The sequence below is a fragment of the Manacus candei genome, unplaced genomic scaffold (genome assembly GCF_025592945.1).
Source record: "Manacus candei isolate 608988 ecotype Guabito, Panama unplaced genomic scaffold, ASM2559294v1 h1tg000026l, whole genome shotgun sequence".
Classification (NCBI taxonomy): domain Eukaryota; kingdom Metazoa; phylum Chordata; class Aves; order Passeriformes; family Pipridae; genus Manacus; species Manacus candei.
In genome coordinates, this window is record NW_026138074.1 from 2034812 (window position 1) to 2059240 (window position 24429).

The window sequence follows — 24429 nt, forward strand, 5'->3', positions numbered from 1 at the left end:
AACTACAATCGTGCTATTTCCCCCACCCTCCTCCTTACACTTTTCTTGTCAATCTCCTTTCACTCTACTCTGTTGCTCTTTCTCTTGCCAGAACCACCTTCTTTGGTCGCAACTGCAAAACTTTGAAAGTGGAAAATACGGTATTTAAATGTACTGCACAGAACAGACTCAGAAAAATATGCTTTTGCAGGTCTCAAAACCAACTCTCTTTACCTAAACCCTGTGGAAGACTGCTTTGAAAGCTGGTGTTTCTCAAGAATATTCTATCTGTAATTGCAATTTGTATGATAAGAAAAAGAACCACTATTGCCACACTATGATTAGGAACAACAGAGACACTAGTTATGTATGTTCTCTGTGTGAGCAGTCTAGTTTCTGTACTCAGATAGAGTTCCAGGGAGCGATGTTGATACAGACATGTTCCAAAATATTAACCCTAAATTCCCTTATACCCAATAGCCTTTTGATCCTAGAAGCAAAACACAAAAAGGCATTTTATCATAGGTCACAGTGCCCAAGACTTAAAGGCATCAGTTGTAATGTGGTGGGTTTTTTTGAAACAGGTAACAGAACTACTTCCCCCCAAAATGAATGGCTCAGAATTTCTGGGGCACAGGAAGCAGGGGCATTCAAAATGTAGCTCACAGTGGACGCTTCTCAGTAGAGCACTTTACAGATTATTTTCTTCCTTGAGACAATTTCTAAAAGCATTTTTCATCAGAAGTATGCGCTGCCATCACAGACAGAGGCCTGGCTATTGGTATGTTTGCAGGACTGGGACAAGTCATCACAATTTTTTTCCCTGCTGCTGAGATATTAATTCACTTTTTATCTTGCCAGAGTTTGAAAGTGCTTTTGACAATTGTGACTACCTGAACTACAGAGAACTCAGGAAATCCCCTAGGTTACAAAGTCCTGCAAACACATCAGTGAGACAAAATCACAGCTATGACTCCTGATATAATTTCTACCATCCTTTAAACGGATTTCCTCTACATCACAAGCATTCATTTAAGTTTCCATACTCCAGGCACTGTTCTACAAGCCGCTAAATTGAAAGCCAGGAAAAATCATGAACACAAAGCAAATCTGTCATCAGCAAATTGAAAACAATGTGAACCATAATATCTCCATTACCCTATTAACCTCACATACAACCTCAGAGTGTGACAGATGATGGAAAATAATATTGCCTAATTAGATGAATAAACTCTTTCATTCAAGACTAATTTTCTCTTGAGACCCTCATGAAAAGAGGATGGCCTTCTCAACTTGAGGTCTGGAGAAGCACCCCTCAAGTCTTCACATCTATGGACAGAAACAGAGATGAAACATAAATGAACCACTATGGACATCTAACTCCCACATATTGCCAAGAGACATCACTTCCTGAATTACAACAACAAGGTTACAGCATATTAAATTTCAAATCAAAATGATCAAGACCGGCAGTATTACAGGTCTAGCAGCCACACCCACAACATTACCTTACAAAGATTCCTTCCCAAAGCAAAAGTGTTCAACCCAAGAAGCAAGACCCCTTGTTCACAGAACAGCCCCCCACAAAAAGGGACCAACAAAACCCCTTCAAAAAACCTGTTGGCATCCAACAACCCAGAGACAGAAGTCAAACTGTAAAACCATACCATGTTTTAAATTATGGAGAGGGAGGGGAGAGCTATGAGGAGAGCAGAAGACATATTGGGTATGATTCTGAAGAAAAGTTTTAACTTCAGTGCCCATATTTCAGGCAACTGAACTGCAATCTCTTACAGATTCATTTTCAGATTTTTCACATCAGGCCTCATCATTTTCCAGTTAATGTGAAGAATTTCACTTTTACTACAACAGCTTTCTGATGAAAACAGTTTATCAAAGTAAATCCCAAGAGCATTATAAATCCAATACTAATCTGAAAACAAACAGGAAGTTTTCTTTTGCTATGGTCAAACAGCGCTTTCAAATAGTTCACAATTTCTGCATGCAAAAGTATTCTGGTTTTAGGCAATTTTTATTTCGGCACTATGTCAAAATTTCATCTTCATTTTTTGAAGCTGTTTTCGGGGGAAAAAATGAAAAAAAGGATAGAACAACCTGAAATGAATGGAGATGCAAACTCAAAGACAGCTTTAGGTCACAGATTGTTTTCCCCCTTCGTTAACATTATCTTATTTGTGAATACAAAATAAATGAAAGAGCTGCCTCTTAGCTCCCAGGCTGAAGTGAACAAGACGTTTGCCTGGACAGCTATAGCAAAAGATGTAGGTGTGATGTAAGACAGGAAAAGACATTAAACATACTTCCAGCACAGGTAACTGGCAAGCATTACCACTTATTTCATGATCCACAACTGTAGGGTCATATTTTGAAAGCTGAGGGAATGGAAGATGCAAGAAGAACAATTCACTCTCTAACCAGACTCATGCAGTGCTTATTTGGAATAAGATTTCACAAAAAGCTAAATGCAGAAAAGATATGCTACTATGAAAGAAGTACAAGAAACCCAAATACTTAATTTTACACACATTTTTTGAAAATGTCGTCTTTGGTAGAAAGACAGGGCAATTGCTTTTTCCATCTTCCTTCTTCCCCAAGTTATGGAAGTAGGATGAAATATGCAAACTTCTCATAGATGCTTACTGAAGATACTAAGCAGTAAGTGCTTCACTACCTGTTTCATGTGAGAGGTTGGCCTGAGAAGTAAGAACATAGAGTGACTTATTTATTTTTTAAAATGACAAACTAAGTTCTCACTTTAACTTTTTTGGTAACACAAGAATGTTTTAAGAGTGCTAGCTAGAGGAAAGACACATTTGTTACTGCCATTCACTGCTAGTGGCTACTGCTAGTCTGGAGGATTTCCAATTTTCTCGTCATGCAAAAAATCCCTATGCTAACTACAGCATTTATAATGCTTCTAAGGGTACCCATACATAATTGGGCAGCTATTCACAGTTAACAGGATTAATCTCTTGGAATAAAAAAACACTGAGGAGGCACAGAGGGTCTTTATCCATATGAAGTGGGATAAAAATAATATAATTTGGCAAAGGAATCTGAATTTCTCATGGACTGTCAAAATAGTCTTCATATACATCTTATAATGACAGAGTTGGAGAGGCATACAATACAGGTATAAAACAGTCTTCCTTCCTTGTAAGAGGTGTATAGGTGGTAAATCTATGTGGTGATTTAGTGGGAGAGGACTCTTCCTTCATGGCAAACATAGCATCACTCCTCTTGCCCAAGAGACATCACCCCACAGTTCCTCAAATCCGCAGTGGGCCCCACCAAACATTAAGAATAGAAAAAGCAAAGAGCAATGCATACAGCATGTCCCTTGGAGACTGGGAGAGTACAGGCCAGAAGCTGACTTCACTCCTCAAGGTGGCAATGTCAGAATCAGCTGAAGCAAGTGACTGATTTCTGTACTTTGTTAAAGCTTGACATTTGCACAAATGCAATAGAAGAAAATATGATGAATCAGCAAATGCTGAAACGAACATACATCAAGCCAAGTAGTAATCTTTCATTATTGATAGTTAAAAAATGTTGAGTAATATGTCTATGTGAAAGTTACTTTTTAAAGTTACTTCAAGAGTGTTAACCACAGCATGACTTTTTACTTTATTACATTCATTTTATGATGTGAAAAAAGTAATAGAGCACAATAAGACTTAACAAGTTAAATCTGATTTTCCCTTTTAAAAAATAATCCAGCATAGATGGTGTTCAGTAGAGACCAGAAAAAATGAGGTAATGATATACAAAGATATGCTGACTTGACCCAAAAATCGAACATCTGATCTAGAGGAGCAGTCATGAAAAACTCTGCTTATACAAGTTTTTACTATTAAAAAAAAAAAATCAGCAGATTTAGTTTTAAATTTTCACTTTTTTATCAAAGGGGACTTTTACCGGTACTAAATCAGTGCATTTTAAAATAAAGAAGTTTAAGAGTTTTTTCAGATCATCATCATGGCTAGGCTTCGCAAACAAAGATTTGGGTTTCAGATCAACATGTTTTGAAAAACAGTTTTCAAAGAACATTATGCTAAGAGGATTTTAGAAAACCAACATAGAGAGGAAAAACACAAATCAGAAATCAGTCTCTGTTAGGGAAGTAAACATACAGTGGTCCTGAAGAGGACAAGGAAAGGGTGATGATTGCCAGTGTTGAGGAATATCCCCGTGTTCCAAGGCCAACAGATAGTTTAGTGCTGCTGCACGACCTCGGGAGGGGGACAGGGGGGCTGAAATTCCTGGGTAGCAAATGTCTCCTCCTGAATGTTACAGTTTGGGCTGGCTGAAAAGCACTTCTCTGAAGCACAGTGTCTTGCATTTCAGCTAATGTTAATACAGAACAGAGCCAAAATGCTCACCCTTCTCAGAAAACCAAAAAGAGCTCACTTGTGACCTTCCACAGGGTATCAGGGAAACACCCTAAGTGTCACCCAGAAGCAGACAGCAGCGCCAGCTGGAGAGAAAAAGAGGACTCAGCATGGGTAAATCAGAGGGGTTTATTAGAATCCAAAGCTGCCTGGACATGTTGAGTTTATTATAACTACCAGTCCTAACAGTTGTCTCAGTTTGCTCAAAAATCTTCCACAGTAGAGGAGTTGTCAGAGAAGCAAACCTCATCCCTTCTGTCAACCAGGAAAGCTCCATTGCAACACACAAAAATATCACCCTACTTAGACTACATATGTCCAGGAACAACTTTCTCAAGACTGAGCATCTGAAAACACCAAGCCATTGGCAAGACAGTATGAAAGGAAGTAATCACTTTCTTCTTCAAGACAAAAAGACAGCAGATTAAACATCTGATATATTTAAAAACTAAGAATAGTTATACTACTGATACAAAGAATTAGTTGAAACGGTCTTGCTTTAGGCAGAATCACTGTATTAATGAGGAATGCATAAATTTGATATTATGCTTAAAAAGGAAGAAAGGTACAAGTATTATTGCGTCAACTGCCCAGGAATCAGAATGACAGCCTATTTTTCGACATAACTTCTTTTCAATTCACTCTTGTAGGAAAATCTTGGCTTGCAATCCTTTACTACTTCACACATTTGTAAATTTGAGCCCTCTAGTTATTGCCATCTCTTATTGTTCCTTGTTTGACCCCCATTAACCCTACATCTTCCCTGAGTGCCACCAACACAACGTAGGGGCTGTGATGGCCCACAGCCCTCCAAGTCTCCTAAAACAGCAGTCAATGACAAGGTGAACAGCACATGAAGTTCCAGTTGCAGAACTGACGCAAGGGAAGTTCTTCCATAAATTGTGCTTGATATTTAAGATCTATCTCAGCTACTGTAAGGCATGGTGTTCCCACTTGCCACTTAAGTGCACACATTTAAAGAATCCTGTGTAATTTTAATTAGGTCTCAGCTTGTCACCTTGACTGAAAGTCCTTTAGCTTTTGCGAAACTGAAAAGCTAAGTTCAATCAGTAACTTACATGCTGTTTATTATGTGGAAAAACTGTTACATCCTTTCATATTCCACTCCTCCCAGTTTAGCAGTCCCAATATTTTTGCACACTATTTACATAATATTTATTCCTACTAGAGAAGATGTTTGATAACTTTTCCTACTGTGACTTGCCAAAGGTAGGTGGAGCCTACAGACAAGCATTTATATATTAAAATTGAATATAAAGCTGTGGTATTCTCCCTCATTCATTCTCTGCAAGAATCCAAGCACTTACTTTTCTGTGCAACTAAAACATAAAGGCCTTAACCGTGCTGACTGCAGCAAAACTACTATAATAAGAGTACATTAATAATACTTAGCACTTTACAGCCATAGCATGTAACTTTTCAACCACCAACTTCCAAGACATCAGCATCATCAAATCCGTTCTGCACTTGGGGAAACTTGATACATAGAAACTATCCCAAGGTCACTCGACAGCTAAAACTGGAATTCAGTACTTCTAAAACACTGATTAGTCCTCCAGGCACTCAGACACACATTCACTTTCAAGGCTACTTAAAGCTAGAAGAGATCGCTTAATTAGCACTCGTATTTAGCTGTTTTAATAGACCTCTCTTTCCTACTCTCCTCTTCGATTCCATTTTTAGATACTTTTCTTAAAGCTCAGTGCAGCATTGCAGTCTGCTGTATGTTATGCAAGTTCGGCTTTATTCTGTCTAGCAGAAATTAAATTCTTCACAGTGCATACTTCAAAATAATTAACACAGATCAGTATAGCAAAAAAACCAGCAGAGATCAACCTGTCAAAGCAACCAGTTTGCACATTCCTCTCTCTCCTCCTCCAGTTAGAGAACAACTGAATAAACCAAAGACTGCTCTTGGCTCTTGTACAAAATCCAAGCTCTTGCCCTCGCTCTTCGTGGGTACAGTGAGCAAAAGGATATGGAGTCTATGATCCACTGCAATGCTAAAGCATGGTAAGGAGTAAGGAGATCAAGAGACAGGATACAAAACAGAGAGACAGTGGCAGTAGAAAGAGGAGGAAGAAAATTTGAATAGAGCAGCAGGCATTTTTGGAAGGAATTGCATCAATTTCTACAGGTACATACAGCTGAGAAAAATAATTTTCACTGCAATTTACTTAAAATTAGTAAATCCCTTAAGTACAATATGAATAGGATCATTCAGAGGACTTTTAAAAAAGTAGAACAAGATCCATATGTGTCCAATGAAGACAACATGCACAAGGCAGAACTAGTGAATGTTCCTGTACAATTCTATGATCTCGGAAGAAAAAACACATTTCTTGGCATTTACGTGACAAAGTCACAGCTTCCAAGTTCTGCAGAAGTTCTCTCTAATGTCAGACAGGGACCTCAAACAGCAGAAATAGCAACTGTCACAAAACTATACACAAAGCTCCAAGCAATGGCTGAGGCAGACTACCTAAAATATATTTCAGTTTCCTTTTACCAGATGGTTTAGCCTGCTTGAAAGGAAAACAAGGTTGCTAAGCAGCATTAAATCTTCATTAGCTTTCCCCAACTAAGTCCTGAAATCGACTGCTATGTTACAGCCGAATGCATCAACAATCAAATACAAGGTTTAGTTATTAACTAGGAGTATTAGTTTTTCTCAAGTACTATCACAAGGTTTTGTCAAATTTTGATGATTTTTTTTCTTTTCCGCTTTAGAGACTGTAGCAAGTTTTACACTAAAACTTGCATCAGCTAAGCAGAAGAGATGTATCCTTTGGCAGGCTAAAATGCCATCTACCATCAACTTTATCATGCTTCCACAAATACCTGCTCTGTTCTGCTGACATTAAAGCACATTACAGCATTTTACAGGGCCCTCCAAATTAAACCATGTGAAGTATAAAGCTTTTATTAAGGACTGTTCCTCAGGTTGGCAAAGCTCCTTTCGATTTGAGAAGTGTTCTGCCTGCTAAATGAGCCTAGACTTTTATTTCCTGTTGCAATTTTCATTTTATCAGAAGCATTGCTTCATTTTTACATTACCATTAATCCCAATACATGCTAGTTGCAGACAAATGTACTGGACACTGCAGGTAGACTAACCTTAATAGATTTTCTTAAGTCTCACTCTAATGTGCATTAAGAAGCCCTAATGCATATCAAACTAACCTAATTAATTTTCAAGTTCCAGTAAAACAACTACATTTACTACTGATGCAAATTGTTAGATTCTAGTTAGAATCCTACAATTCAACTGGGCACCACACCAAGCTCAAAAGAAAATGTAATCAACATTAATCAATAACTCCGTATTGAAGAGTTGACGAAGGTAATTGTTATTGTCTTGATTTTTTTAATTTTAAAGCAGCAGAAAAATTGGAAGTATGAAAACAAAAGAAAAGAGCAGTTCTCTTAAACATTCCAATAAATCTGTGTTGCAAACAACCAGTGTGACATTTTTGGGACCCATTTTGAGCCACTCAGAACACTACTTTCCACTAAGTCTGAATGTAAGCAGCATGACTGTGTTTCTCATTAGTTAATGACATAAAGAAGAAAAGGAGCAGTGACTGGGTCTCCATCTCCTAATAACTGTCACCAGCAAAAGACTATTAACAACAAAACAGCTCTTATAAAGCAGAATAATGACTTCCTGCAGATCAGGTGATGTCCTCGTAGCCACAGCCTGGCTCCAGGAAGCTAAGTAAGAGGCCACTAAGTAATGACCTTTCATCACCTGAGTGAGAATTTTGAGAACAAGTGAGAAAATCACTCAACAGGTGGATGTGAAGACATGAAGGATTAGGTGTCCATGCTCCCGCTCACAACAGAGACACAAATCTTTTGATATGCAAACGGGGAGATCAGAAGAAGGGAACCAAGAATGCAGGGGGACTCATGAACGATAGTCGCGAAAAGCTGAGGTCCACAGCCAGATGTTTGTGTACCTTATTTTGGATTGGAATCTACATACTCATCCTACTGTCCCAAAGTAAAGTGTGATTGGTTTAGAAAACCTGCAAAAATGTACAGCTCCTTGAAGAATGGAAAAGTGGTCTCAAACACATGGAAAGCACTCCCTATCTCTACTAAATGAGCAAAGAACCTCTCTGTCTCGCATCAAAAGCATTAATCCAGAGGGCAGAGAAACTGCCTGGAATCTTCTTAGCCAAGAAGACTTAAGAAGTACAGACCTCAGCAAGCTGCCTAAATACATTGTCTGAAGGGTGTCTAACAAGGAGACATTGTACAAAAGTTTGGAATAATCAGAAATGCTCTATACACAAATCGAAAACTTGAAATTAGAAACATATAATTTTATCATAACATACCTACAGATTAGGAAGATATGCATGAGAGAAAAAGCCCTAGAACATTAATAATGTATCCAGAGATAAATCTAAATCAAAATGCACTAGTGGAAAGTGTGCTAAATCTGGAAAACTGGGAAATTGAAGGAAGGTTCTCCAGTTCCTCACCAGATCAATACAGACATTGCTGTAAAGAGATTTTTGAGCCTGAGATTCTATACCAAGGCAAATTTCTAACTTTTAAAAGATGCATTGTGAAGCAGATATGCTTTAAAGGAGTTCAAATACCTAAATTTTTCTTGGCTTATTAGTGAATTTTCTGCCTTTGGAAGAAGCAGATACTAACTTTTTGGCCAATTTTCTACAGATGTTCTATTTTTCAAATGCTGACCTGAATATTTGCTCTCTGCTAAATGTTATTAGTCCAATAAACCAGAACATAAAATGATTAGCAGCAGTGTTAGTTAATATATTCACTGAAATTTATTCACTGAAAAGTAACTTCAAGCTGTGTCTCAAGTCTCATAAATAAAGAAAATGTTTATAACTTATTTACAGGAGGGTAACCAACTTTAAGGGTCAGAAATAGCATCTTTATCATACAGCTACAAATTTTTCTTCTGAAATTAAATTTTTTTGAGACTTTTTTTTTGTGTGGAGTCAGCAAAAGCTATTTTAAGTGCAGTTCATCAGCATCCAAAAACCTGGCTGCCTGTGCTGTTGCCTATATGGGTGAACTCAGGATAAATGGAAGACAGAGGTGTAATATGAAATGGTTGCATGACTAAAGTAGAAACAAGCACTGGCTCCACATCTCTCTGAGTTGCTGGAAAAGATATTCTTATCATTCACCTGCCTCCTTACTGGGGGAAAAGGAGTGTCTGTAGGTTTTCCAGAGTAAAAGTCAGAGAAGAATCAGGTGCCCAGGAGAATTCAACCACCTTTGCCTTCAAACACTTTAGCATTTGGAAACGTGGCATTATCTGTCTGGGATCCCTATGATTTTAAGGCCCTGTGTCAAAGGGCACCCACTTCATTCACAGATATTATAAGAAAGCTTAAATTTCAAGTGGATATTTATGGGAAACATAAGGAGGGAGCAATGAATCTTTGCTGAGCACAGGAATATCATATAGCATTGCAAAGGGACTTTGCTCTTGTCCTCATCCTGTGTTCTCCACTAAAGGGAAAGATGAAGAATAAACAGCCATCTTCATCACATTTGCTCAGTTGCTTTAGTTACCAATGTTCAAAATTAAACCATAAGGAATTGAGTCACTTCATTCACCCTTCTTGTCTGAGTTAAAAGGCCTTGGTCAGTGCTACATCGTCACAGACAGGGCTGCTCTTGGAACTTGGCCTGCAGTGCAGACAAGGACTATCACAGTCGCCATCCAAGGAACGGCCTCTTTGCTGCTGTAAAACATTTGCTTGAATTTGCTTTGTTTTTCTGATGCTATCTTTAAATGTGGTGGCTCTGTTACCCTCAGAAGGGTGAGAGAGTGAATCCCTGATACTCTCTGCAAATAGAAGCCTGGCAGCATATTCTTAACAGATGTTGCACTGCTATTTTCTCTGGGTACTTGCCAAAGTAAGCTCAAAGCATACCCACCAATAAGCTGGCATTTAGAAAAGCACTCCAAAACAGCCACAGCTGGATGATCTATTCACCAATATTCTTCTTTCCATTCCCCACCCATCAAAGGGATTTGCTGCAAAATGATTAATTGCTTTACCACCATCTGTGCTCAGGTTCCATTAGTAACCCAGGTGTTTCAGGAGAGCCTGGTCCTGCACAAGCTATGTCCAATTACTGCTTGCTGATACATCAGTCCAGCTAAGCAAGCCTGGAAAATGCAACACGTGACCAAACACTCTCAGAACAAATTAACCTCTACAAAAACCAGGCATGTCACACCTCAGGAACAAATCAACTCCTACATAAACAGGTACTTCACGTCCTATCCCACCAGAGTTAACTACTGACAAATAAAAGGAAAAGATCTGGTCAGGCCACAGTTGCTTTGCATAGGTTGCTGAACAGTCTTTACCTTGCTTGCTGACAGACACTGCAAATCCAAGCCTTCTCCTTCTTCTGGTAAGTACTGCAGTTCTTGCAGATGTTGTACTTGCAGTCTTGGCACTGTCGCTTGCTGTTGATAAGAAATGTGAAAGGGGAACAGCAGCGAATACAGCAGTGCTCGTTGAACTTCTGCTGCTTGGAAAGGATGCTGCACTTGTTACCCTCTTCATCCAACTTCTGCTTCATCTCACTGGAATAAAAGCAAAAGAACAAAAATGTAAACAAGATTTCAATGGCAAATCTTTCTCCTCTTTCCACATATTCATGTTATAATCTTCAAATAACTTTTGCAGATGTGAAGTAAATGTCAGAAACACATATTCTAAATTTAGAATGGGGAAGCAAAAACTCCTGCGTTCCCTGGAGTCACCCATGTGCAACCCATTTAAACTCTCCGAGTCGCAAACCAGGGCAAAATTTACTCTGGTCTTGAGAGACAACCCTCAGGAGAGCCAGGCTGCTATGACAGGTATTCCACTTCTGCTAAGCCATAGTGTCATTTAATAACATACCATTTCAGAGAGATTTGGGTGCTTTTCTAGTTAGGACCAATACTAAGACAACTACTGACTGTGAAAGTGTTTGCAGACAGTCTGTATAAAGTTTCCTGTATTCCAGCAGAAAGGCTCACTTATTAAAAAAAACCTAAAATAAAATAAATTGTGTATGCATGGTATTAAGTACTTTGCTATTTTCCATTTTACAGTGCTTTTGATATTTACAAATGAGGCAATATATTCTGTGATAACAGTAGTAAAAAAGCATGCAGAAAGGAAGAGTTGTGTAAGCAGAAAAGCCTGCAAATTCATCACATGTTTTCTGGCATATACAACTAGGATATGCTCTAAGAGAAGAAAAAATTAGAATTAATGAAAAACATGTAAAATAAAAGGTTATAAAACAGCATGCTTACATTCATTCTTGCGTTTTCTCAGAATTAGTGGTGACTATCTTACTATTTTCAATTGTTAATAAAAACCACTTTTAAGACTAGAGTAACACAGAGGTCTAAACAAAATTTAAAGGTACCACAAAACACAGACTAAGATGCAGGAAGACACAGTCATGACATGCTGACTTAAATTAATGCTTAAATGTCTTGCTACAGGAAAAAAAGGAATACACTTATTGCATACTTATTCAGGAACTCAACCAAGATAATCTATAGACATCATTATGAGCCAAGCCTGGAATATTAAAAAGGATCACATTATTGGGCTATACATTTTATTTGCCACTTCTGCCTCAGATTCATAACTCAAAATAAAAACAGCCTATTTTATAAAATTCTGATAGATAAATTCTAAACGTCAAGTCTAAAAAACAATTAAGGCAGTGATCTAAAGCATACAATATTTGATCTTGTACATGCATCATATTTAAGCATAATCCCGATATATGCCTTTTATAAATTTAAAACTTGAAAACAATGTATGCATCTATTGCTTATTCCCTGTATAAGGGTTTGACTGTTTTAGACTGCTCAAATCCAGATAAATACTCTTTGGACTTTCAAGTCAATAATCTTTCTTTGTTATTTTGTTGTCCAGATGGCAAAACACACTCCACAGTTTTACAGAATGTGAAAGCTGAAAAAAGTAAGAGATTATCATGTAAGTGAGGAAATACCTAAAATATGCAAGTCAAACTGGCTTCCTCGTGTAAACAGATAGAACTATGCCACAGATCAAATGGGATGGTTAGACTAGTTTGTCTTATCTCCATTGCTCCCTCCTACCATGGTACTACATGGACAATCTCTCTCGGGAAGCAGTAGGGGAAGTGAACTGTTCCCCACGTCACCCCTTCATCCATAGCATGCATGCTAATCTGCAGCAATGGAGTGAGACAGAGCAATGTTCCTGCACGGAAGGTCAGGTGGGAACCCTAGGTCCCAGAAGAGAAGCTGATGAAGGTGAGGGCTGTATGATTCACAGAGAAATTCTGGCATGGAAAAGCATCGGCAGCCCAAAGTGCTGCAAAATTTGCTTCAGGATGGAGACCCCAGGTAGCAGGCTGGCCTCCCCATAAGATGAGAACAGCTAAGGAGTTGAGGTCAGGAGGAGAGGTGAAAAAAGAGGTTTTTGTTCTTATGGAGTTCTATTATCTGCCACAGTTAGTAACATTGATACTTGGTAGTATCAGCTCCCATACTAAACATTGTCATGCTCAGTGTCATTTGAACCCTAATTAGGGCTCTAATGCGTGATTGCAAGATAAACCACAGAAGCAAAGCCACCAATTAAAGGTGCTGAAATAACGCTCAAACAATATAAAAACAGGAATTTCATTCATGACAGAGCTAATAAAGCCTGATACCTAGAAAAAGCTGAGCACACACATCAGAACAGCATTAATTAAATCTCTCTCCTCCATCAGGCTGCCAACATTCATTACAGTGGTAGAACCTCAAAATCATTAAGGCATCTGCCTCAATGTTAAATAGGACTGAAATTGGGCAACGAATTAAAAAAGTAAATAGGATAGGTTTGGACAGGCTGGCAGATAAAGAGCATGACAGAAAAAGCCTTATTTCCACAGGAAACCAGGCAGAACAGAAAAGAAAGCAATGCACATATCTATGATAGCTGTAACAAATTAAGGCTCTCATGCACTGCCTGCCAAAGACTATTCTAGTTGCTATAAGGAGTCAAATGGAAAAGGGGACCATCAACGGACTTGTCATTTCAAGCCAAAACGCTACGGTCCACACTCTTTCCTTGGAAGCAAAACATGGGTTTCATATGAAAGCAAAGTGCTGCACAACTCTGGTAGTCAACTCAACCTGCCTGGCTTGAGGAAAATTAGTCAAAATGAAAAGTAAGCTCTGGTTTACTCCCAGCAATATGTGAAAACCTGACTCGTACATGACTCCAGCTGGATGATTGCTGTGAGTGGGATAATTAATGCAGGTTTTAATCTCAATACACTGAGAAAGTTGCACTGAAATTCAGGAGTTACAAATTGAAGCTCAAGGCATCCTGAGTTTGAAAGACTCAGACTTTGCTTTCAGAATGTTCAAATGGCTTGGTACAAGAAGGTTGTAAGAATGGTCTAAGGAAAGCAGTGAGCAGTCAATCTCTCATGCAGTGAAACTCACTTCCAAAAAGACGACAGCCACCTGTGCAGAAGCTATTTCTACAAAGCAGGTCAAACCACCCAGTCATTGCAAACATTCCCCCTTCCTTCCCATGCAACACCTTTTCCCTCAATAAAACACAGATGAGGGGGATGGGACAGAGAAAAGAGGGAGAAGTGCACACTCATGTGTGCATACTTCCCCAGTGAGGGAATGTAATGTATTTAGATAGATAGATAGATATATTATGTGTGCAAATAAAAGAAGCAACAAAAAAGACTGCACAAAAAATGTCCCTTTTGGGGAAAGCACAGAAGAGTGGGAACCACAAATGACAGAATTTATTCACATCACAAGTCATAGCTGATGGTGCTCAGCTATTATAGTTATGTGTAACGTAGTAATAAGCATCTGTGGAGAACTCCTGCTGTTTGAATGAATCTCAGATTGAATTTCATTTTCAGCCTTGAGTGGTTGCATTTCACTGATTGCTTACAAATACTAAAGAAGCAAAAAGTACTTAACAGATACCCAACACGTCTGTCACTAAAACTAATTCTGTCAAAAATCGTTTTATTGAACTATAAGTTCAATACATATGCAGATGCATATTTAGATTTTTCCAGAGGCTTTTATCAATTAATTTACATAGTTTGCATAAAAAATATGTAATTAATTTCAGTAAATGTTTGGGGCAATAAACTCCTGGAATGCAATTCCCGCACAGTCAGGTTAGGAATACTTTCCAGCATACTGTTTTGGATGAAGGTTTTGCTATTATATTCTGAGGGTGAATAGTCGTCTTCCCCTCATCACCCACTATGTTTTTGTGACTTTTTAAAATATAAATTAAATAGCTTTCATTGGCATGGTTTACTTCTTCTTAGTGTCTTCGAGGATTTTAACTGAATTTGTGGGAAGAATGAGATTCTGCTTTGCTGATTTGCACATTATGTGTTAGGTTAGGTATCATGTTATGCTGAAGATGGGTATGCCACAGTACATTGCAAGGGAGGACACTGCTGAAATGGGGCTGGTGAGTTGTGCAGACATGCAACATGCCTCATCGCATGACTACTCTTCAGCAGCTGAGCAACAGCCTGCCTGAAATACCTTGTCTGATAAGTCATCCTTGGACCCTAGGAATGGCATCCCTTTTTGTTTCTACAAATAACACTACTTCAGACTTGTAAAAGTAGGATGAAATTTGCTAAACTGAAGCTACAGGATTGCCTTCCTTGCTCTTCACTGCCACCGATTTACAGAGTGATTTGTCCAAAGTCACAAGCTTTTTACATGCTTCATTTTAACTGCTGTACAATAGCAATAACAGTAAAAGTCAAAATGGCAATAATAAACTTTTTTTGTCTACATGTATACATAAATATATCATAGAATCATTTATGTTGGTAAGGACCTTTAAGATCACCAAGTTCAGATGTTAACCCAGCACTGCCAAGTCAATCACAAAACCGTGTCCCTAATTTGACAGATCTACATGTCTTTTAAATACCTCCAGGAATGGTGACTCAACCACTTCCCTGGGCAGCCTGTTTCCATGCTCAATAACCATTTAGGTGAAGAATTTTTTCCTAATATCCAATCTAAACCTTCCTTGGTACAACTTGAGGCCATTTTCTCTTGTCCTATCCTATGTTATTTGGGAGGAGAAACCAACTCCCACCTCACGACAAACCTTCTTTCAGTTAGTTGTAGAACACCTTTACAGCATCTTTCATTTAGCGACCATTCGAGTCTCCTTCCTTGGAAGTATTTAAAAGCTGTCTCTGGTTACAATCCTGAGTACCATGATCTCTAGGAGACCCTGTTTGAGCAGGGAATGTCGGACTAGATGACCTCCAGCAGTCCCTTCCAACTTTACCCATCCTGTGATTCTGTCATACAGTCCTCTCCACTGCTGTACTATAGTAAACAACATATTTACAACTAATGCTCAGAGCAAATGGCCCTCAAACTTTTCTTACCACAAGACCTGATTGCCTTATCTAAATAAAATTCTATTTCAAGTCACTTTTACAGTATACAGCAAATTGAATTCCTACTTACAACCAAGTAGGATAAGATGTATTCCGGGCATTATTGTAATACTGAATGTTCATTCTTTGGACTTAATACTACTTACTACTATTCTGGTGGGATTCAACAGGACTGAGGCATTTTTTCTGTGCTATTGCAATGACCTCAGCTTCAAAAACAGGCTGGCAGGTTTAAACATAATTCTTTAGTGTTTGCCTGAACAACGCCTTCTCCTCTAATAAATTTCTTTAAAACAATTGGTATTTTGCATGGTCTGAATACAGAAACTTTTTTTTTTTGTTGTTTTGAACCAGCAGTGTGACAAGGATCGTTTTTTCACTGAGCTACAGTTGGATACTCACAAAGCTCTCTGACTGTAATTATTCCATATTTTAGTAAATGAAACAAATCCTAGATGACCCTGTATGCTTCCCACCAAGGACATTACTGTGATTACATACTCAGGGACTGGGGCAGGTGGAGCTATAACCTCAAACTGCAAAGCCAACAATAATATACATGTTGACAACTTGCCATAATAAGATGATACTGTGAAGTTTAAAAAAAAAAAAGCTGGAAAGAAGCCTATGATGAGTTTGAGAAACAGTTTAAAAAAGCCTTTGCTGCATATACAAGGCTAGGATGATCAAACTCCAAGCCTCTCCACTGGTTGCAGCAATGAAAGGGAGTCCATAAAACAGCAGGCCATGGTAAGGTATATGACAACATAATGCTAGGAAAACCCACCTGTTTTTCATATAACAAGGAGAACAGTTCCTGGTGAAAACCTGATAATTAGCTTGAGCTCCAAGACAATCTGTATATGCAAGTCTGACTGCCAGGCTCCCTGAAACCCAGCTCTCTGCTCTTCTCTAAGGGCTTCTCTGAGCCCAATTATTGGGCTGCAGCCAGCTTACTCTTGTCTCACACCAGTCTCCATTTCAGACTGGCACCTGGCAGTGTAAAGGTAAAGTCCAGCTGGACTGCTTCCCATTTGCTCTGCTACTTTCTTGGGTGATGGACAAATACAATTTTTCCTACTATTTAATCACCTTTTATTTTCCCCAGTAGAGTAGAGGTTAAATCTATTCTAGTTGCCTGCACAGGATAAGAGGAAAATGGAGGGACAATGTTTGTAGGAGTTACAAAAGAATCCTATTTCCTTCACATCACTCCTTCCTGCTGAACAGAGGAGCAGTGCTTTGACCACAGGTTATCAAGGACAGGTAGAAACTTTCTCCTTCCGTACTACAGATGAGGGCTTCTGTTTCCTGTCGTCTTAATTCAAATTACAGCTGTTTCATAGGATAAGCTACTTTTTATCCATTTGGCACTGAAGCTTTTTTTCCTTCAAAGAATAACGAGCAGGTAGCATTCACTGAAAAGTGCTTTTCTTAGGGGAACAGTGTTCGGCTCAGCTGTGTAACTGGTTGTCTCTCTTCTCTGCATTTGTTTGCACTATCTTACCTCCCAAACTAGATCACCAATTTGTCTTAAAACTGGTTTTAATCTTAGTTTGACAGCTGTTAAGAGCCTTAAAACATTGTTTCCCTCCACAGAAGAGAATGCCTTCAGTCACTCTTCTATCCAGGCATCCTTAATACTCACCTATACATAACAAGCTATTGAGGCATTTTGCTTAGCACAAAAATCTGCATTTCTGCATATTCTGGAGAGCAGGTGAATAAGTTCTGATGTGCCTGTTCCCAGCCTTTCAGAGAAACCATTTTTACCAGCTGCATCTCATGTTTTTCCACTCCCACAGGCAATCCAGACTTGGTCTGTTGTGCTGGGAGTTTCCTTGGGCTACAGAGATCAGCTAAAAATATAAGTTCCACCAATACTCTCTGAACCACAATACTGGAGGAAAAAGGGCTTTCCATATTCAGAGGCTAACATGCATACAGTATTCCCATCTCTGCTCTCCTTAGACCTGCCAGATGTGTACCAGATGCTGGAGTTGGGGTATAGATCCTTTAATTCATGGACAAGATGATGTCACTTACTCCTTGTCTACTAGTACAATGAGGAGTTGTCACAGGCTGACTGTGACTGAAATTTCTCTCCCATTCACAATTTTTCAATTTGATGTTCAAGATTCCAGATTGTGATTACAAGAAGTGGTTCACACCTCTGCCCTTGCTTCCTTTTTCCTTCTCCCAACCTCCCAGAATGCAGAAGCAGACCAACCAGGTTAGTAAAATGCTGCTAAATTTAGGGAAAACACTGTAAGGTTTACAAGCCCGACTCCTGGGCAGGGATCAGAGAGAACTAGCCAAAATTGCCAAGGACAGCTCCTCAGCGTTTTATCCCTTCCATGTTCTTTGTATCTCAATGTGTGGCATGATGCAAAGAGTGGTGAAGCTATATGCTGACAGGGTCATACATCTTTCCTGCCTGTGGTGTACAGTAAGAACCAAATTCTCCCAGCAGGCATATGCCTCCATCGTTATTTACTCTCTTAGGGTTCAGTGCTATTTTTTTTCTGCTGCCTCTTCTTCTCAAGTAGTTTATTCTTCTCTATCAGAATGGGCATCTAAACACAACTCCCAGAGAGTGCTACACCATCACCTCACCCCCCTTTTGTTTCTCTTACATCTTTGCTAAATTGTCCCTGGTGAAACTCCACTCACTCTCTTTGAAGAAGTAGAGCACAGGATAGTACTATGTCCCTTTACAGCAGAAGCCAAGTTAATTCATTATCTTCAAATCAAAGCCTTTTTTTCTGTGCTCTTATCAACCTTGTCACGATTGTGCCTCATGCTATATTTAACACTTAGTACATGAAGTACCATTCTAGACATTGCTGGTACTATCAAAAAGCCATGTTAGCACACCTACAAACACACCGCTGGCATTTGGGGAGCCTTCGTAGAACATACATCACTTTAATCTGTTCAGAGGTATCAGTCCAGCAGCAGTAGCAGACTTTAAGAGAGAACTGGACAGCAGACATAAATGGGAGTAGGAGGGAAAGTAACATCAAAAACATTCTAAAGCAAAAGACCAAAACACAAAGTCTTTGGGGGGAGATGGGGATTTGAGCACTTAGAAATTCATAAATAGTTGTGAGTAGGTCACTTGTACAAAAATCAGGAAAATTAATATTTCACTGATTCTTTTACCTAAATCTTACTAACATCTCTTGAGGTTTTTTTTCTCTTCAGCTTTTCATTTCTATAATATTAAGTTTCTATAAAATTAATGGGTATTCCTATAAAATCTCACTTTTTGATTTCCTTCTCTTTTCAAAAGTAGGAGCAAACACTGATAGTGCTGCATACATGCTATGCTACGATCTGGTCTCATGAAATTCTTTACAATTGTTGTCCAAGTTTTGTCTTTTTGTTGCTTAACTCAAAAGGCCTACAATGATATCCCATTGCCCTTAAAAATCAATGCTAAAGATTCAGTGACTACTGTGCGTTCGAACCAAACACTGTGTCCCACACCATTGCACCATGCAGTTACTAAAGGTATGAAACCTGTCAAAGAAAAAGTAACAGAGACAGAAATATTTAAGATGAGCTGACTAGCATGAAACTTCAGTGCCATCAGAGGTCTCACAGGATAGCAAAGTATTTAGGAACTTAAAATAACTTACTTTTATGTTTATCTTGGGTTAAATGAGGTGCAGGAATAAAACCCTATTTCAGTATTTTTCAAACTAGCCTTTGCAGCAACAATGTGCAGACTAAGTGGACTCCATATTACCCTACTGAAAATACCCCATTGCCTCAACTGATGTTCCTCAAAGCTGAATGAATTAACTCTAAAAGACAGATGTATGCCCTAACTTTAAAAAATACAGCTATCCTTCTACAACCAGAGACACTATCATAAAAAAAAAGTTAACTTCATAAAAACATATCGCAGATTATGTGGACAATCTATTTCTAAAACTAAAAGAAATCCATCACAGTGGAAACGTTCTGGTGGTTTTACTTTTGGTTTGGGGTTCTTTGGTTTGCGGTTTTGTTGGGTTTGTTTGTTTGCTTTTGTTTGGTTGGTTTTTTAAGATTTGCAAAACACTTCTTATCATGGGAAAATAATTGCACTGAAACCTTCATGTTTCTTATTAAATACCATAAAATAAATTTTGTGAAGACTAAGCTGTGGAAGGTTTGTGGTAATCACAGCTGAACCAATTAAACCAATCATAGAACCAGAAAAATGACAACATACTCAACACCTAGCTTAGTCAAAAACATGCATATCAAACACTGCATTTGCTAGAGAGAGAACGGATCCAGTCAGCACCAAGATATGCTGTGGTTTGCTTGCCCCAGAACAGTACCTTGTTTGTTCTATCAGGTTCTACCCTAATCTGTTAACAATTTCATGCTCAGGTAAAGCCATTTCACAAAATGAGTGACTCCTGCTGTATTACTCTACAGACACCATGCTAGTGGCTATTAAAGGATGTTTCCTTTTCTGTTGCTGGCACAAGCACTATTATTTGGTTTCTGTCATCAGCTGGAACTGACTGACATGTTAGAGTGCAGATAAAATGAAATAAATAATATACTGGTATTATTTTAAATTCCTTCTCATTTTGTAAACCCATAAATTGTCAAGGGACATAGTATTTAACCCCATTTTTTTTTTGTCATGTTGGATATCACAGGAGCACAGACTATGCACCACATTTAACTGAAAGGCTTTGAAATCTTCTGCGGGTAAGTGGAGCAGCGAGTGTGAGGCAGGTTTAGCATTATAGAGCAGATACTCTGGAGAGCTCAGGGGATATTGGAAATCTCCACGTGAAAGCTAAAATGATCTTTTCCAAGACACAGTGCTGAAAGTATGAACTCCTTTGCCCTCCCATTCTAATACTGCCACATGGGACACATGAAAATAAATCTGGGTTTTAACATACTTTCCCCCCCTCACTCTTCCTTCACGTGTGCTCTTCTATCTCAGTTAAAGATTGGTCTGTAGCAAGGTAGGGTGTTCTGAGGTGAAATAATTCATCAGTGTTGGGGTCAAGCACTTCTGCTGCAAGTGCAGAACCTTCTGGGTAAATCCTGGGTTTGACTGAGAATGGCCAAAAGGTGTTTATCCTTGCTGGACATCAACCACAAGCTAAAAAATTTTCCCCCTTTTCCCCTATTTCTTTCATACTGAACCACTGACCACTACTATCTGAGTGATTTTTCAAATAATTTCACCTGCATATGCCACAGCCCCACAATGTGACTACAGAATGGTAAGCTTCAATTATCATTTACAGTAGCATATTGTGACACCTTCCTCTTAGATTACAAACATGTATACTTTATGTGATACTATTAAACTGCCTAACAACCTAGCAAAACATCATTTGTTTTACCACCTTTCTTATATGCCTTCTCTGTTTTTTTCCTTCCCACAATTTGGTAGGGATTTATAGTAACATAAACATTTGCTACATTCCCCTCTATCTCATTTCCTCTCAATAAATGTCGTTTTGCTCTCCCCAAAGTGTATTTCTCACTGTCTGCCTGGTATTTTTTTGAACTAGTATATCAATGTTTCTTGCCCCTTTTAGCTAATTATAGTAGAATTTTATTTTATCCTTCAATGTCCTTTACAAGTAATTTCCAGAAACAGCAAGAAGTTTATAAAATCACACTGCATCAACAGCACCGATAACTACTTACCACAAACAGCTTATTTGACCAATAAAATCCTCAGCCTAAAAGCTTTCTATTCCCTGGCATTTACTGTTATCCTACATATGAAGCAACTAAAGCGCAGTTCTAAAAGTCTCTTTAATGCATTATTTTTGTAGCAGTCATTCTCTATTTACCATTTTGCAGCTTATAATAGTGTATTTCATCACATATTTAATCCTATCTTTTTTCTCCTTGTAGCAAGTGGAAAAAATAGTTTAATTCTCAGGTGCATCTAATTTTAAAGGGATAAAACCTTAATTCCTAGCCATATATTTACCAGCTTCCTCTGATTATTTCATTGTAGAGGAAAGGAAAGTATTCATCAAATGCTGGTACACTTGCACAGTTGACCTGCATTCCCCCCTGCCATTTGTCACACTTTGTTCCCCTCCCTTTGTGCCTCTCACTGGAGAATTTCACCTTTCTCCTACCAGGTCCTGACTTTCAGTACCGAGTCATATCTGGAGAATGATAAATACAGATAAGCATTCTTTAGAATAGAGTATTGTTCAATTCAAAGAGACCAAAAATATTTAGTGAAAACATTTTTTTTTAAAATGTATATACTCTTCCACCATGCTTACACGCAATACATTCTTTGCATCACTTGTGGCATCTGTGAGTCTATCCTTCTTTGGAATCCAATTTTTTGCCCATATCAGCTCGACAAACTTCATTTAATAATAGAAACACTCCTACTACCTTGAACAGTTCTCTCAGTGCTCCTTTCACAGTGCCATCTGGCTTGACCTTGTGAAACACAATTCATAGCCTGGCTAGCGTACAGCAGGAGAGTAACTGAGACATCGACTCTGAAAATCTCTGAAGTATTCATGGTGAGTCATTCTTCCCTCTTCCTGGCTGAACTTCCAGCAACACAGACCTACAAAGATTTGCTCTAGAATCAGTGTTGTTACTTGGCCCTTCCCAGCAGAACACACAGCACAATAAACAAGCGCAGGCAGCAGAGCAAACAGCAGAGCTCACTAAGAAAGTGGGTCTCACAGCCTGACAAGTCAGAGCATCAGAGACTGAGTGTGTGTTGTTCGAAATAGCAGCACAAGGACGTTCATCCTGGTGTGTGGGCAGACAAGATGAGTAATGCTACATACTCAAGGGCTTTCTGCCCCTTGAAGTTGGCTTTAAAATTTGCCCATCCTGACCACTGCCTTCCCAGAGAGTGGCTACCACTCCAGAACCCAGGCAGGATGGACACACTGGGAAAGTCATATCCTCCACAAGCACGGGGAACACAACATAGACAAATCTGTGTGGGTGTCCTCCCACATCAATGTCCACTGAGTATTCTGCCACTTCCTGTAACAACCATGAGAGCCCTAATGTGCCACAAGGAGAAAGCAGAAGGCATCACAAATGGGCCATCCCTGGGATTGATTCAGGTGAAATCCCCCCTTTGCAATCCTAGGAGCACACAAGAGGTTCCCATTAACTTGGTCTCCATGTGAATTCCTTGCAACCGTAGCACTTAACTCTGTATTTTCAAGAAGTCCATACGTGCATAGCTCCCAAAGTCCACTTCCCTAGTCCAACACCTCTTCATGCTGCCCACGCTTCTAATGCATAGTAAATACTGTTCTTAGATATTCCACGCAGACTCTGCAATTCAAGTAGCTTAAAGATTGCAAGGCAAGGCCTGTGATTCTAAACAGTCAACATGTGTTAAAAAATAAAACTTTTAGTAAATTTAAGCCCATAAACAATAGTAAGTATATAGTAGTATAGTTATCTCTATGCTCTCTTAAGTATAGAGATTGTTTGCAATATCCATGTAGGTTTTGTTTGTTTGTTTTAAAGCCAAAGACTTTTAAGCTTAAAATTACCACTTACCTGTATTGTACACAAGAAAGTATTTTGGCAGACAAAAGAATCTATTTTCACAGAATGCATTTTATATTTAACATGATGTGTTACCTGGATGTGTTTCATATCAGCAATATTAATACTTTCTGAAAGCAGTATCAATATCCCCCAGAGAAATGTCTGCAAAGGGGTAGGAAATATCAACAGCACCTCCACCTCCCCACCCGAATACACATATTTAGGGTAGTCCTTTAAAAAATATTGGCATAGGCTATTCCTATGGTAACACCTATATTGAACAAAGACACAATCTTCAGTTAACACTTTTATAATACTTCGAATATCTCACAGTTAATGTTCTTAACATAATATGGAAACTTTTTACTATGGGAATGTTTCTGCAAATTTAATAACATACTGATATTTTAACATATAAAAGAACGTACAGTTATGGATTGAAAGCCAAGCAATCACACACACACAAAAAAGACAAGCTAATAATTCAGAATTTATTTAGAAGATAATCATCTCTATTTTGTAGCTGTGACTACAAATGCAGCTATTTAGTTTTATTCTGCATATGTGTGTAAGCATGCATACACAGATAGATAAACTGCATTGTTCAATATTCCTTGCAAGTGAATACTGGGAATCTCACCCACCTAATAGTCCCCATACCCTATCCCCATGGAAACATAGTACGAAGGACTGTCCTCGACAAGGCAATTCAGCTATAGAAGAGGAAACACAGCCAAGTTACCAGACAAAGGGGATAGTATGGAACTACTAACTAAAGTCCCATTGTGCAGATGCTCCTACAGCTTGATGAATCCCAGTAACTCTTTCTCAGCCTTGACAGGACACAGAAGGCTACAGACAGTGAACTTTACCAGAGTAGAAAGGATGCAGGGGAACATCGTATATCTGCCTTTTTCATTCCTCCTCTTGGCCTCTTTATGCTCTCTGCTCTTCCCAATTAGGTATCTATCAACCTGAAGTACAGCAAATATACTTC

General features: G+C 38.7%; 1 protein-coding gene across 5 annotated transcripts in view; it reads right to left on the reverse strand.

The window, feature by feature from the left end:
• MYRIP (myosin VIIA and Rab interacting protein) overlaps positions 1-24429 on the reverse strand; it is a 212958-nt gene that overhangs the window by 107684 nt on the left and 80845 nt on the right. For 4 of the 5 annotated variants that reach the window (XM_051789215.1, XM_051789214.1, XM_051789211.1 and 1 more), the window contains one exon: positions 10789-11010. In XM_051789215.1, coding sequence (XP_051645175.1) covers positions 10789-11010 — 222 coding nt within the window. Of the gene's footprint in view, positions 1-10788; positions 11011-24304; positions 24379-24429 lie in introns of those variants that run through there. The other variant, XM_051789212.1, reaches the window with a different exon arrangement.